The sequence below is a fragment of the Drosophila elegans genome, unplaced genomic scaffold (genome assembly GCF_018152505.1).
Source record: "Drosophila elegans isolate 14027-0461.03 unplaced genomic scaffold, ASM1815250v1 contig_149, whole genome shotgun sequence".
NCBI classification, from domain to species: Eukaryota; Metazoa; Arthropoda; class Insecta; order Diptera; family Drosophilidae; genus Drosophila; species Drosophila elegans.
This window is the reverse complement of record NW_024545513.1, coordinates 17537390-17552679: the sequence shown is the minus strand read 5'-3', so window position 1 is coordinate 17552679 and position 15290 is coordinate 17537390. Positions and strand designations below refer to the sequence as shown.

General features: G+C 37.0%; 2 protein-coding genes across 3 annotated transcripts in view; one reads left to right on the top strand and one right to left on the bottom strand.

Moving 5' to 3' along the window:
- The window catches only part of LOC108144043 (innexin shaking-B), a 159779-nt gene that overhangs the window by 108892 nt on the left and 35597 nt on the right, over positions 1-15290 (top strand). For both annotated transcript variants that reach the window (XM_017268693.2, XM_017268684.2), the window contains one exon: positions 13418-13574. In XM_017268693.2, the coding sequence (XP_017124182.1) occupies positions 13524-13574 (51 nt within the window). In that variant the 5' untranslated portion in view covers positions 13418-13523. The remainder of the gene's footprint in view (positions 1-13417; positions 13575-15290) is intronic.
- The window catches only part of LOC108144029 (glycerol-3-phosphate acyltransferase 3), a 34498-nt gene that overhangs the window by 7767 nt on the left and 11441 nt on the right, over positions 1-15290 (bottom strand). The gene's annotated exons all lie outside the window — the stretch shown is intronic.

Sequence of the window (15290 nt, the reverse complement as noted above, 5' to 3'; positions counted from 1 at the left end):
ATTTGTTAATTGTATTTCATATGCAAGCGACGCATGCATTGCAAATTTTATTAGCTCGACTCGACTGCCATTGCAAATATAAGTTTTGGGTGGGAGCATCGTCGGTGTTTTGGTAGGTACACAATAAATTGAAACATAAATGGAAATCAACTTAAATATGCATGACATGTAAATAAAGCGTGTAGAATCGATGCCTTCGAGGTCTCGTCGAATGTCCTTTGTCCTTTCTGTTTAATTCTGTTAAATATTTGTGCATAGTCTTTGCATTTTTCGGCCAGTCTGACGGCCCTGGGCGAAGATTCCTTGTCATTTTGGTTCGCGCAACTTATACAAACGAAAAAACAAAAGTATTTGTATTTTTTTTATTTATTTTGAAAGTATACAACTCTTATTTGTGCTTAAAAGCTAATTAATATTTTTTATAAACATAGGAAAAGAAAACGTTTTGTGATTGGTAAATAAAATATTTTGTGCACTAAAATCCAACCAATAGTAATAAAATGAAAGAGGAAGTAGACAAACTGTATTGTAATAACATATTATGCAGAACACTTGATTTTTTTGTTAATTTTCTTCCCGTGCCAAGTTTTTGCCATTTATTTTGGCTAATTTTAAAGTAACGAATTTTCGGATTTCGCAGTCATCTCAATTAGCTTAGCATTCTTTAACCAACGACTTAAAGCTGGATTTACTTACATCCTTTAGATCCTTGTGCCCCTGCTATGCAAATTCCAAATATTACTTGCAAAGTAAACCCGTGAAAAAATGGGGGAAAAGAGTGAGTGAAAAGAAAACCAAACAAAAGTACACACAAAAGTTTAGCTTGGTGAAAAAAAAGAAAAAGAAAAAAACACATATAACTGCAAATATTTTCTTACGCTTGTATGAAATGTAAGCATGTAAATACCAGCACTCGCACACACTGATATGTTGAAAAACACCCACAGACATGGATAACTTTGCTGCAGTCTCTGGGAAAATGGGAAAAGGGGGAAATGGGGGGCATTTTCCCGAAGACAGCTGCGTGACGACGAGGGCAGCTTGAATAAATGTCTTCTCAAAAAAGGGAGAATGCTCCATCTAAATCAATTTTATATTTTTTATAGCATACTTATTGGGGCCCACCCTCGCTGAAATATCAAAAACTTTTCTTAACTCGCTGGTATTTTTTTGTTGTTGTTTGTTTCTGAAATATTAATAACAAAAGAAGAATTTAAACTTTAAATGAAGAGAGTCCTCATCCGCGTACTTTTTTTTTGCGTGTGTGTGCTTCTTGTATATTGTATTTGTAAACAAATATGGAAATTGCTGCCGCTGTTTGTGTTGTTTTGAGGAGCTGAATGACAAGCAGCCCCCGGAGAAGGGGCGGATAAGAGGGCGGGTCTGGGGCGGGGCACAACATCAGCATAAATGCCAAGTTGTAGTGGATGGCAAAAGTCGTCCTTGCACTTTACATTTTTGGGCCCCTTAAAGTGACTGGGATTTTACAGGAGACGAAACAAAGTTTAAGTGCGCAGAAATGCCTTAAAAAATTATACAAATTGCAATCACTTAACAAAGAGCATTTAGTTGCTAAAGAAATAGGACATTTTTAATTTTAAGTCGTTTAAAAATTGATGTTCTTTTTAGTTTGATTATGTAAGACCTCCTGATGTACATGACAGAAATGGGTGATTTTATGTAAATGCTAAAAATTGAATATTTTGCTGTCAAAAAGTCAGCCAACTTAAAGTGAAAATCACCCAAAAATGTAAATTCATTTTCGCTTATCCGAATTGAAAAACTATTAGGAAATTAATCTACTGGCAGCATGTTAAGCCTATATGCAGGCGACAACACTGCGGTCCCTTTGACAGTCCGAAACAAAGGCGATTTGTTCCGGGAGGGCGACAACTCTGGCCGCATCGATCGATCCCTTTGCTGCACATTTCGTAATATCCTGCTGGGCTTTTTAATATCGCAACGGCTTTCACTTGTTTACCGCTTTATGCAAATTTCATTGTGAGTCCAACAAGAGTACAGCTCTCATATAAGCATGTATATATAGTGGGAAATATACATACACACTCTGAACTCTGGCCAGTTATTTACGTTCATGGGCAATAAAATAAACATTGGAGGAGCATTAAAATATTAAAACTTTTCAAGTGGGTGGCATAAATCAATAAGGAATATGTTAGGAAGATCTCCGGCACATCAATTGCCTGTTCAATTTGCAAACTTCCTGCATCACAGACAATGCTCAATGAACTGGTGCATTGGGAGAAAAATCTGTATTGTTTTTATATATTTTTATTTAATTTTTAGAAGTTAATTAAAGCTGTGGTTGTATTTCTTAAACTTCAAGTCATTTGTTCCAAAATAAACTTAAGCTAATTTTTTTATTATCAAATTATTTGATATTTACCATACCTTAAAGTAAAATGGATTTACAAGTATTTTTATTTCCAGAAATGCAGCATTTTCTATGTGCACCTGCCGTTAACTCATTATGCATACGCACTGGTGGCCGTGAGGGCCCATTGGGAATTAATTATGCGCCTAAGTGAATATTGAATAAATTCATCATTTGCGGGCAGAGTTCAGGCCAAGGGCTGCAGGCACAATTAGGGAAATTATTGGCCAAATGGTAATGCATATTTGAGCCCAAGTCCAGGGGTCAAAAGGGTTTGGGCTGACCCAAAGCTGCTTAAAGCAAGTAATTCGATTGGCATCTGCTTTATTAACATGTACGTCCCCAGAAGAACTTACTCTATTCATTTGTGCCATGAATTTCTCAATTGAATTTACAGCATTCAATAATGGCATTTAAATGAAAACTTCTTAGCATAGGTTAAATCCTTGGATTGTTATTGGATCAGGCGAATTAATTTATTGTCCGCTTAATTTGTAAATGCATTTGTTATATAATTGTTAAATAAGTTTATTGATTTAAGACTCGTTCTGATTAATCTTTATCTGGTTGCCATCAACTTTTCACCAACAATTAGCCAAAGAAAGCCATAAAGTGGAGCACGAACAAAGACCTCTTACTTGTTATGCCAAAAACGGGGCAAAATCATAGGCAATTAAATGGGCCATGTTCCTATGACAACTGATGCTCCTGCAATTTTCCCACAACCCCCAATTTAACCCCTTTTTTGGCAAGCACTTAGGGCCAAGACCAAAGACCATTTGGCCATCGCAAATTGGCCCATTCACTGAAAAGCTTGCCCAGGTGCAGCTCCACCTTCGGATGTATACCTATATATATACATATAAATATATATATATGGGTTTATATAGGGCTGTGCCTATGTGGGAAAACGGATCCCCCCGTCCACCGCCTGATCATCAGGCAAAGTGTAATTAAATATCCATTTAGTGTACATTACGTTTCCTTTTGGCCAGCCTGAGTCGGGTAGACACATTACCAACTTTGCAAAAACAACAAAAAAATACGGAATGGAGAAAGGAGAAAGGAGAAAGACACACACACACACATACACATACACATACACACTCGCCCTCGCACTTGCAATGAAAACCCTTAAGAAATAGACAGAGGCAAGGAAAAGCTGGGAAAATCAAGGAAAACGGGGAAAACAGGAAAAACACGAACCGCTTAGCCGGCTCTGAGGCAGAAGTTTAAAGAGCTGCTTATGTCTAAATTAATTTAAAAAGTTCGTTCACTTGAAAAATCGCACTGGGCCACCCACGTTGGGTGGTGGCTTTTCCTTTGGCATCCTCTTGTCGTCCATTTGCGGCCGCTTGAGAGTTTTCCCGCGGCTTTTCTACCGCCCCAGCTTCAGCTTGGTTCCCTGGTGTTCACTCGTTTATTAAAGATTATGCTTATAATGACGATGACAATGACGACGACAAGCACGAGATGCTGGAGGTGGGGGGAAAATGAAGGAAAATGGAGGAAAACCCCCTTTGGCTGACGATGATGCTACAATTTTCCAACATTTTTCTTTCGCTCTGTCTGCCTGTGCTTTATTTCATTTTATTTTACTTTATTTCATTTTATTTTATACCATCATACCATACCATTCTCGTTCTTAATTTACCATTCTGTCTCGCTTTTTGGAGCCATTAAAGCTCTGCTTCTACTTACTTTCCCCTTAACCAGTAGCTTCTTTGAGTTCTTGGAGTCTTTATGACAAGACTGCAACATAGAGCCTCGTTTTTTGGCCTTGTGTGGTCTTTTTTCTTACAATGAACTTAAAATCAATTTTTAATTTGTTTTTTGTCGCAAAAAAAAACACAATAAAAATGTTGCCTGAGGTTCAAAACATAGTTTGCAATAGTTTCTTAAGTGGTTTGAGTTACCGTAAAGCTTGTTATCTTAAATATAACCCAAAATTAATTGTTTTTATTATGTTTGATGGTCTACAACATTTATTTATGTTGCTACAATTTATTTATATATTTAACTTATAAAACATTCGAAGTTTAAGCTCGAATCTTACTAAATGTAATATTATGTGTGTGTTAGTTTTAACCAAAGGTAACAACTTTAAAATATTTTGCAATTCCTTTTTTAATATATTTCCTTAAAATTGTTAGTTAAATTAAGGTTATTAATTTAAGATTTTTACCAAAATACAAATAAAAATAATACAACTTATTTACTCCAAGGGCTTAAATCCAGCGCTTTCCTTGATTTTTTGCATAATTGTCTGCAAATCTTTATACTTATTTAAAAAATATTTGAATTCTTTTCCGCATTAATCTGAAATGGTGCTCTTTAACAATTATTTCCCTCTGATCCCGTCAGCTGCCCTGAATCTCTGTCCTGTTTTTGCAGCGCAGCCAACTTTCGCTGGCTCAATCTTGCATTTATGCGGGCTTCTCGCTTTCCCGAGGGCTTTCTTCTCCCCACTTTTCCGTCTGAATTCGCAGCGACAGAGGACTCCGTGACCCATATTGATATCATATATGGGTTAGACTCCGACTTTCGCCCCGCGACACAGGATTTGTGCCACTGTCGTGAGCGCTGTCGCCGTTTGGTGTCGTCATCGTCATTGTCATCACATCGGCTTTATCCTTATTCTCGGAGCCAAGTCATTTGGCCATTGTGTGCTGGCCCGAAACCTTTGCGGTGAGAGGTGAGAGATGGTCGCCATTGTGTTCTGGCCCCCCATATTTCCCCGGCCAGTCCTTTCACCGCCCCCGTGTACTTGCCATTGTTTCTGCTCCCTGTTTCATTTCTATGTCATTTCCGCTGCCCTTCTGCCGCTCTCTCAGTTGCTTTTCATCGGCACAGTGGACCAAAAAGCACATTTTTGCAGGGCACTAATTTTAAAAGTGGAAATTAATAGAGCAATCTTTCAAGCAGAAACGTTTTTTTGCATGGTATCCAAACGGGAGCTTTGAATTATCGATTTCAAGTTCCAAAATTTGATTAAGTATTTTTAAGCCATAGATCAATTCAAGTACACACTACTTCCGTGGGATTTTTATTAAATACAGATAATTTGTCATTTTAATCGCTATCTTGATAGGACCGACTATAATTTCTATAAATAACTGCTTTGGATTTCTAATTTAAAAGAGTAAGTTATCGAAAGTATCGATCTATAAATAACTATCGGACTTCGATATTTGCTGACTTTAAAATTTTAAAATCTTTAAAGCCATAGATCATTCGAAGAATATACTTTTATATAAAGTTTACAATCGTAAACGTGATTGATATCTCGATTATGACATCGATATTACCAACTGACTGATAGAGTTTTTGTGACACTGTGCTCAGTGGCTGTTGGCATTTCACAGCTAATTTCAACGAGAACTTTTTGGATCGTGAGATTAGTGGACAGCGTGGCTGGTGCTGGTTTTCGGGGGACTTTCGGGGGCTTTTCAAAGGGGCTTTTCCGGTGTGAGAAGGGGGGCGTTCCAAAAAGGAGGGGGCCTGGTGTTTCGGGCAGGACAACCATAAGTCATCCGACCGCTTGCCAGAGTGCGCTTATGCAAATTTGTGCCAGCTGACAAATGGGACAGCATTTGCACAATGCCGAAAAGAAGGGGACCCGAAAGGTGGGTGGTTGGGTGATTCTGGGGGGCGATGGGAGGTTGTCGGGGCGCTGGGGCGTGTCTATATAAATGTCATTTGTGTTCTTGTGTTTTTTTATCTTATTTTATATATATATATAAACTGATATTTTTTTGGGAGGGAGGCGAGAACTCTCCTCGCTTAGCCTGACATGATGATGATAAAGTGCACATTAAAAAATATTTTCCCATTGCCTTTTTCGTTGTTTCTCGGTTGTTGTTTATTCTTGATTCCGTTGTTGTGTGTTGTTGTTGACATTGCGGCTGACTGCTCAACTCTAGTTGGGAATTATTTATGGACGGAGAGCCCGTTTTGAATTTTAAAAACTATATAAAAAATACACATTTTTGGCATAAAATGGCTTATGGAAATGGGATTAAAACGATGGAGTTAGGAAACACAGGAAGTGCTCAGCAAATAAATATATAAACTTTGCATTTCAGTTTATATATTTATTTGCATTTACAATTACAATTTACATTTACAATTTATGTAGGAACAAAAAAAAAAACATATTAAAGATTTTTTCTTGTGATTTTTTAATAAAGAAAAAAATATTTTTTAACAAAAGACTAAAAAATAGTATAAATAGTTAAAAAAACTATTTGCTTGTTTAATTTGAAAGAATAAATCTGTTACCTCAACTGCCATAGAGGCACATTAAAATAGTTTAGTTCCCTAGCCAGTGATTTATATAAAATTCACTGCTAAAGGCAAAACCAAATCTCAGCCAAATGATGTTGGCTTCCTTACTTTTTGCGCCCAGCTTTCACCCACTTTCTGCCCGTTGTGGGTGTATGTAATCATTATTACACATTATTATATAATATAATGCCTGCGCATATAATTCACACTTGCACACACACGTGCCACACCCCCTTCCTCGACGGCCGCCTCTTATCAACATTCTGCAAGCCGCACAAATGAAGTCTTCTCTTTTAATTTTCCCTCTATAGCTCTCTCGCCCGCACATAAAATTATTTTCTTCATATAATAAGTGTAATAACTTTCATGTGTCGCCCGTTTGAAGCGGGAAAAGTCGGAAAGTCGGGAAGTCGGAATAGCGGAAGGGCGGGAGAGCACTGCGCCAGAATTGAAGTGCTCCGCATGTGGAACAAGTTGGAGGAAATCGCTCCTTGGCAGTCAAAGTGAAGTAGAAGTAGATCTGGATGCTCTAGAATATTGTAGATTTTTACTGACAATATTTATTTGGTGTAAGAGTAATAAATTTCCTTTATAGAGAAATCAGTGTGGCCAAACCAACTGAAATAGTTTGCAGTTTAGTGTGACCATGCTATATGCAATCAGGTGAAAATGAATTACTTGTTTCTTAACTTACACGATATATTAAACTAATACCAGTTAATTATGTGTGCTAACACTTTTCATGCGTTTACTTAGTGTCTCATTACCCTTGAATCAACCCTCGTTCGCGTTGTGTACACATAATTTGCACATGCGTGTGTGTGTGCAGCACTTAAATGGAATTGAGTGCGGAGTGCGTTGTCCTCATTTGAAGCTTGGCGCACAAATCCCGCATAAGACAATAAAGGGGTTTCCCTAGTAGGTGAGTGCTCGTGCTCATGCTCTGCTCTGTCTGATCCCGAAGTCCTTAAAGCATGATTTTAAACAAACACAAGCCAGATAAGTGCCAAAAAAAAAATAAGGGACAAAATACCCATGGGGACAGCACAAAAAAGCGAACCGTATTCAATGCAATATAGCCACAAGCTATTTAACCGCAAGTAGGGCAAGGTATGCATGCTAAGCCAAACCACTGCACCATTCTAGGGGTCATCAGGTGGTTCGGTGGCTCGCTGGGAGATTGACAGGTTGTGTGGTCTAATTAACAGCAAACAAAGGGCAGAAAATTGCGCAGAAAGTCGCAATCGAAATTTATGGCCAGGGCAAACGACATCAGAAAAGTGAAGAGCAAGCACGAGGATTGAATGCACTACAACACTGTTATTCAAATTTAGCATTGAGTCATTGAATGCACTGAGACGAAATAGCTGAGAATAAAGTAATTTTGCAGAAAATAATGGTGTTTAATAAATAATTCGAAAACTGTATAATTTTGTCATATAACAATAATCCACAAAATATATTCTGTATTTTGTCAACATGTGGAGTGGAGTATTTTCCAGTCATGGACATTGTTTCTATTTAAATGATCGCTGATTTAATATGCTAATGATGGCACCCATGCAATATGGCCCCATTTTAATTTAATATACATATTTACCCATCCGAACGGTGTGCACATGGCGACTGTTTGGATGTAAAATGCAAAACGGAATTATGCACAATTATTTTGGCATTGGCTCTTGCTGCCCCCGCTTTTCATGCAATTTAATTGACAGCGGTTAACAGAAGCAATTATAGGACAACAAGGGGGGCAATCTTGAAGGACTCGCCGCAACAAAGGACATATAGGCAGGGTGGACAATTAAGCGGGTGGAAATGGGCGCAAGGGTTGTCAAAGTTTTCAAAATGAAACGAAGGCTGCCCAGTGACCATGTAAGGTCTTAGCAATTTTCCGATTAATATGTGAAGGAATGGATTAATGTGAAATGCGGCAAGTGTTCATTGCGGTCAAAAAAAAATCAAAAAACATTAATTAGCAATTAGAAGATACTTATTAAATATTGCTTGTTACGCAAGCTTTTTGTTTTCCTTGATTATTTGGAAAGCTTATCTTGCTTTGTGTATTTTATATTTCTTTCCCACTTGACTTGCACTTGGCTTTTAATTCGTTCTCTTATTGCACGCTTAAGTGGCTTTCCCCCAACTATTTTTCTCCAACTATTTTCCACCCAGTGTGCTCTTGCTAATTGCGCTTATTATGCTGACAGAAAAATGGCAAGCGAGTAAAATAAAAAATATATAATATGAGAGGGGAAAGAAAGTAAAATCTGAAATGAGCAATCCAATGGCTTTGTAGCCATATCGTTTTTATGTATCTCTGTCCTTTTTTTCTGTTACTGACACATGCACGAGAACGTTTTATTGTTCCATACTTTGAGGCTCCTGCATTTCCCTTCGCATTTTCCTCTATTTTTTTATTTTTCTCTTATTAACTGTTGCAACTGCGCTGCTAGTGCTTCTTCACTTGCGGCAAATATCTGCTGGGGCATAATTATTTGTTAGTTGTCTCCGCATCGCTAGAGAATCGAGGTACGCGGCAGTATTCCTCAAATATATTTTTATTTTGTTTTTTAATTGTTTGATATATAAATAATACTAAATAGATACCTTAAACTGTTATGTGATGTTGGTGTTTGTGAATATTCAAACTAATTTGCAACATTGTGAGATTTGAAAATATTATTATATTCCAATATATTATTGTCATTAGTGTGACCATATTATAATACTTTAATGTGTGACCATGATCATAAGCTGGAGTTCAAAACTAGGCTGTTTTAAATAGAATTGAGTTTATAAGACAAGGTTATTAAGCTTATTCTAAGAATTTCCATTTACTTTTGCCAAATACATTTTAATTTAACTGACATGACGTGCTACTTTTACCTGAGCTCCGGATTAGCTAGCTTCATCAGCCCCTTCTATGTCCGCTGGGAAATTTGCAATTCCAACGCTTCGGCTGTCAGTCGGCACAAGTAAATTGGCTGCGGCTGTAAAATAACCAGACAATCTCTTGTTATTCCCTGTTTTTCCCCCGGCCAGTCGATGCACCAAAATTGATTGCGACGTTATGGCAGCTTCGGATTCCGATTTTGATTCAGATTCCGATTCAGTAACGGCAGCTGTTTCACTCGCTGAATTATGCAGTCCCTGAAATATGTGCATTTTTTTGAGGGGGGCAGTCTTCGGCCCACGGAAATTTGTGGCACACGGAACATGCATTTCATATGGAGAGTATTTATCCGAATTCCGTATGTTTGTCATAGCCAAAAAAAACCAAATATAACTGTATAATTATAATTTATAAATATAATTTGATGAAATTGTAAAATAAATTAACAAGATTTGTACTGTAAATATTTTACTTTTAAAAAGTTGAAGTGCCGCACTTGGAAAAAAAATTATATGGTCGAATAAATATGGTTTTCATGCTAGAATAGCAGAGAAAATGTTGCTGTACTCTGTTTTGTTTTATCCAATATTAATAAAATAGTTGATGAAGCACCCAAAGGCCAAAATAACTGGCACTGAAATTATTTCACATTGAGTGAAGTTGTAGTTGCAATTTGGCTTTGCGTTATTTAAACATAGCAATTTACCGCGAAAAGGGAAATATTTGCTCTACATTAAATCATTTATTACCTTTTAATAAATTAAATAAAAAACCTGGAGTATTGAAAAATGTTTAAAAGTTCATATTTCCGATTGTTTTAAAGAAAATATAAACGATACAATCTAGCCCTCTATAACTGTTGAATGCCAGTGAGAAATATTTACCAGATAATTTTGGCACTTCGCTTTCATTTTTACGTATTGAGCGGCACAGACATCCTTTATCTTTGAAACTCTCACTGGTACCAAATCTTTAAATAAAATTTCTTCACCTTTACCTTTTTTTTCGATTTCCTTTTCTGTAACAAATTAAATAAACTGTTCTTTTAACCGCTGACAAGCGATAGCAAGCGGAGTGGGAAAGTGAAAACACATTTATCTCGATTTTCACGCTGTCAGCAGCAACTCAAAAAGGCGACAGTTTGTGAAAAAAGCACCAAATAAATAAAACAAAACCCGGAAAAAAAAAAAATATATATATATATATATATATAAATACGGCTGCGACCAAAGCAAACCGAACCCTGCACAAAGTCAATTTCAAGATTTATTTTTCGCAATTTAACATTTCTGTTACGCCTGTCAGCCAGGAAAACAAAACAAAAGCCGAGGAAAAACAAACCGAAAACCGCCGAAAAAACCAAAGGAAAATTCATACAGGGCGGATCGGGACGCCCAAGCAGAAGGTGAATGCGGTTAAGAAAATAATAATAAATTAAAAGCTTGTGCCCCTCAGCGGAAAGGTCAAATAATTTCAATAACACAAAAAAGGAGCAAATCTGTGTGTTATGGAATGCCGAAGGCAGTGACAAAAAGTTGAAATGGTAATTTTAAAAACTGTCGACTTGAAAATACCAGAGGAAACGTATTTAAAAGTCCTTAAGAAGGTCTTTAAATCATAAGCAATAGAATACAAAAACTGGAACTAGTCTAAACCCAATTAAATTTATTTATTATAACATTTTGTATATACAAAACATGATTGATTTTTTTTTTTTGTGACATCAATGACATATATAAATCCTTGGTGGACTTGAAAAATTTTATTTTTTCCACTTTTTGCATATTTTGTGACCTTTAAAAAGCGTATTAAATTCCAAGTAAGCAAACACATTTTAAATAAATTGAAAGCACATTTAAGCCGATATGCACCCCGCTGGCAAAGTCGATAAGGCCAAAGGACAACTTAAAAATTCTGTTGCCGATGCCTTTTTAAGTATTTTCAATTTCGGCGTGCCAAGATGGAACTTGCCACGACCCCCTACGCCCTCTGCTGCTTCTGTACTTGAATTTATTTGACCCCGAGGGTCAACATGCAGAAAAGTCGCGTCCAAAAAGTCGAAAAGCAACGCGAGATTCGTGTATGTTCCAAGCAAAAGCGCAAAAGTAATCAGCAAGCAGTTGTTCCCCACCCTCCATTCTTTTTTTTTTCATTAATAATAAATTAGGAGCACACCGGAAACGGAAATGCGCGTTGGCAGCCCGCCCAGAGCTAACTTTATTAGTTTCTTTTCGCCGCTTTTTGCCCGGGGAATATGCGGTATTAGAAAGAATTCATTTTTGCATTTTTCAAGAATTAAATTCCACAGATTCTCTTCCCCTTGGTGTTTGCAATATATATTTCCTTTATTTTTTTATGGAAGGGGGGGGTTGGAGCCCCCGTGCCTTTGTGATCACATGGGAATCCAATTAAATGCTCTGCTAATCCACAGAAAAGTGGAGAAAATCACAGAAAATCTGCGCTCGCTTCTGCTGTCGGCTGCTTAAGTCAATAGAGTAGTAAATGAAGCCTCAGTCTTATCAGCCAACTGCCATCGTCCTAAATGCCAACTGCACACTGAAAAAAAACGGGAGTGGCTTCGGAGGAAGAATTAAAAAAAATATTATTATTATTATTTATTATTATTATTATTTCAAATTAAAAGTAAGTTTTGTTTTGTAAATTAGATAGCCTTCTTTTTTTTGGCCTTAAACTAATAAGAAATGAACTAAAAATACCAAATTAATATGAATCCCTAATCATATATAAAATTCAGCCCTAAGAAATCTAAAATGCAGAGGCAACTTTTCTCCCTATGTAAATCGCAATCTCCGTTTCTCTGGTTAGTCACAGCTTAAAAGCTTGGCTAATAAAAACTGGAATTATGCGTGAGTGTGTGCCAGAACATGGAGCGGATAGATGTAGATGGAAACTCGGATGGAAATTGAAGATGAAAACTCAGACAGAGATGAAAATGGAGATGGGAGATGGGAATGTTTCCCTGTTGCTGGGGGCAATTAAACGATAAGCGTAATCTGCTTTGTCAATTCACACAAAATGCGTAAAGTCGTCAGTCGAGGAGGATTTCAATTAGCCAGCACAAAAATTCCAACCATACAGGCAGCACTATCCTTTGTGAATATTTTGTGGCCCAAACGCACACCACATACTATATAGACATATATACACATATATACTGTATAGTAAAGAGTCGGAAAAGCGGAAAAGTGGGTGGGCAACTAAGTGTGGCCAATTAGCACAAAGACTGGGGAAAGTGTTTCCGTTTAGCAGATGAGAAAAGCGAGCACCTCTCAAGTGACAATTTGCTTAGCGCTTCAATTTGGTTGCGAGCCGAGGGCCAAGTGGTGAGGTGGAAAAGTGTAGAAAAGTAAGGGGAATGGTGGCTGAAAAAGCGGCGGGTGGCAGTTGGTGACCTCGAACAAGAATAACCTACATGTCACCGCAGTGACGCTTCTTTGCGGACTACAAACATTTTACAAAATATGTGTCAACTATACTAAAATTATGGAAATTTTTAAGGCTTAAAAAAAGTATTAGTATATAAAGTTGATTTTTCAAATTAAGATTAACTTATATGTTTATAAACAATCAAATTATAATTTGCACTTTAAAAAACTCTTATGAAATTAAGCTTCTTAAAGCTTATTATACAGTAATATAACTCAAAAAAAAAAAAAAATAAATAAATAAATGAAATATGAATTACATTTCCTTAAAATAAATATTTAAGAAATCATGAACTTTGTGAAACTAATACTTACTGGTCGTGACCCTAATTTTTAATTCTAACCATTAGGCGATTTTTTCTTACCATTTTTAAACAATCCCCATTCTTGCAGGGTTCTATCACGCAAACTAAAGCCACATCTTGTTGCGGACACCGTTAAGCAGTATATAAGTCGGGCCCAACGCACAACCAAAAAGGGTTCTCAAGAGCAGCAAAATATGGAGTTTTTACGCGGCGTCTATGCGTTTATGCAAGTGAGTAGATCATCGGTGAGTGTCCACTTCCTTTGTAACAACCGTACTAATCCATGTGAACTTGCTCTACTTTTATACCGCCTTTGGTTGATTGATTGATTATACCATACCATACTCTACTCTACTACTACAACTCAACTCGAACTCAAATCTCAAAATCAAACCAATTGTATCTCTAAAACCAAATCGATTTGAGACACACATAAAAAAAAAAAAAACCGCAAAATGAAAACGCAAAGCAAAAGCGAATCGAATATGTTACTACTATCTACTACTATCTATTTATTTATACTACTACTACTCTACTACTACCACTTTTATAAGCGTAACAAATGAGTCAACTAAATACAAATTACGAAAGACAATAAGCCGAGAGTATCAAATGTATCTTACACTGTATACTGACCCCCTAAGAAAAAAAACCCAATTTATCCCATGTGTAAACTTCGAAACTCTACAGATGCCTGTGGACCGTCGTAATTTGGGGGACTAACCCCATGTAACCATCGTCGAGTAACAATGCATAAAGAAATACCAAGCCAAGACCATTCCATTCCAGTCAAAAGTAATACTCGTCCCATCACTTTACTTTTACTTTTCCCCCACCATTCATTTCGTTTGTGTTTTGAGTTTAGTGGCCATGACTTTTTAACCATTGCCATTACATGTAACCCGGCCCCTAGATGATAACAATAAAGCGAAATGCAAATGAAAGTAACAACAACCAGAATAACAATACTCGTAATAATGTATTTACCGTGAGCACATTCCTTCAAAAGATCACAACAAAAGACAGAAAAAAAAAAACAAATGAACATTCACAAGAAAAGGTCAGCAAAAACCAAAGAAAAAAAACGCAGAAAAAAATTTAATTAATATGCAAAACATTCATCAAGTAGGATTATTTTCAACATGAAAAAAAAAACCAGCGGCGGGACAAAAGATGATGACGTCTCTTGTTCGTCCTCTCTATTGCCGTCTCTTTCGGGCGTTGCAAATTCTCATTGAGACCCATTCTGAGCCCATTGTCCATTAATAACCATTGTCCATCCAACATATTCCCATCTCTCTCGGACTATCTCTCTATATTTTTCTCTCTTTCCAACACACACACACAAAAGATACATGTCTCTGTCTCTCTATTTCTCTATGTCACTCAGTTTGCGTCTCTTTCTGTGTTGAATTTGATTATTGTTTGTAATCGGCTGTGTAATTGATTGATTAGCTAATATGTCTATGAAAGTCTATAAATATTACCGTAATTGTTACTATATCTATGTCTGTCTCCCTCTTGCTGTTTGTGTGTTTGTTTGTTTGTTTGTTTGTGTTTTTAAAAAGCAAAATTTTTAAGCGATTTTTCAGTTAAGCTCTATCTATAGAACTCCCCCGATTGTGTGCGTGTTTAACCCAAAAAACTCTGAACACAAACACTTTAACAGAACTCTTAACCCCTGAAAGCCCCTTGCTCCGATGAAGCTTTTTATAGGGTTTTGAGACGATCTTTGTAATTAAAACCCAAACAAAATGCTTTATATATTCTATACCGAACGAACCCCTAAAATCGAAACGAAACGAACTTAAAATCGAATGTGCCCGCTACGTGAAGGTCGACTACAGCGGAAACGGATACGGAAACGGCAGCGGCGGCTATGAGGCAACCCTGACAACCCTGCCCAGTGACAACCCAGAGCCGGCAGCGATAACCGAAAGCGGAAACAACAACGCCAGATC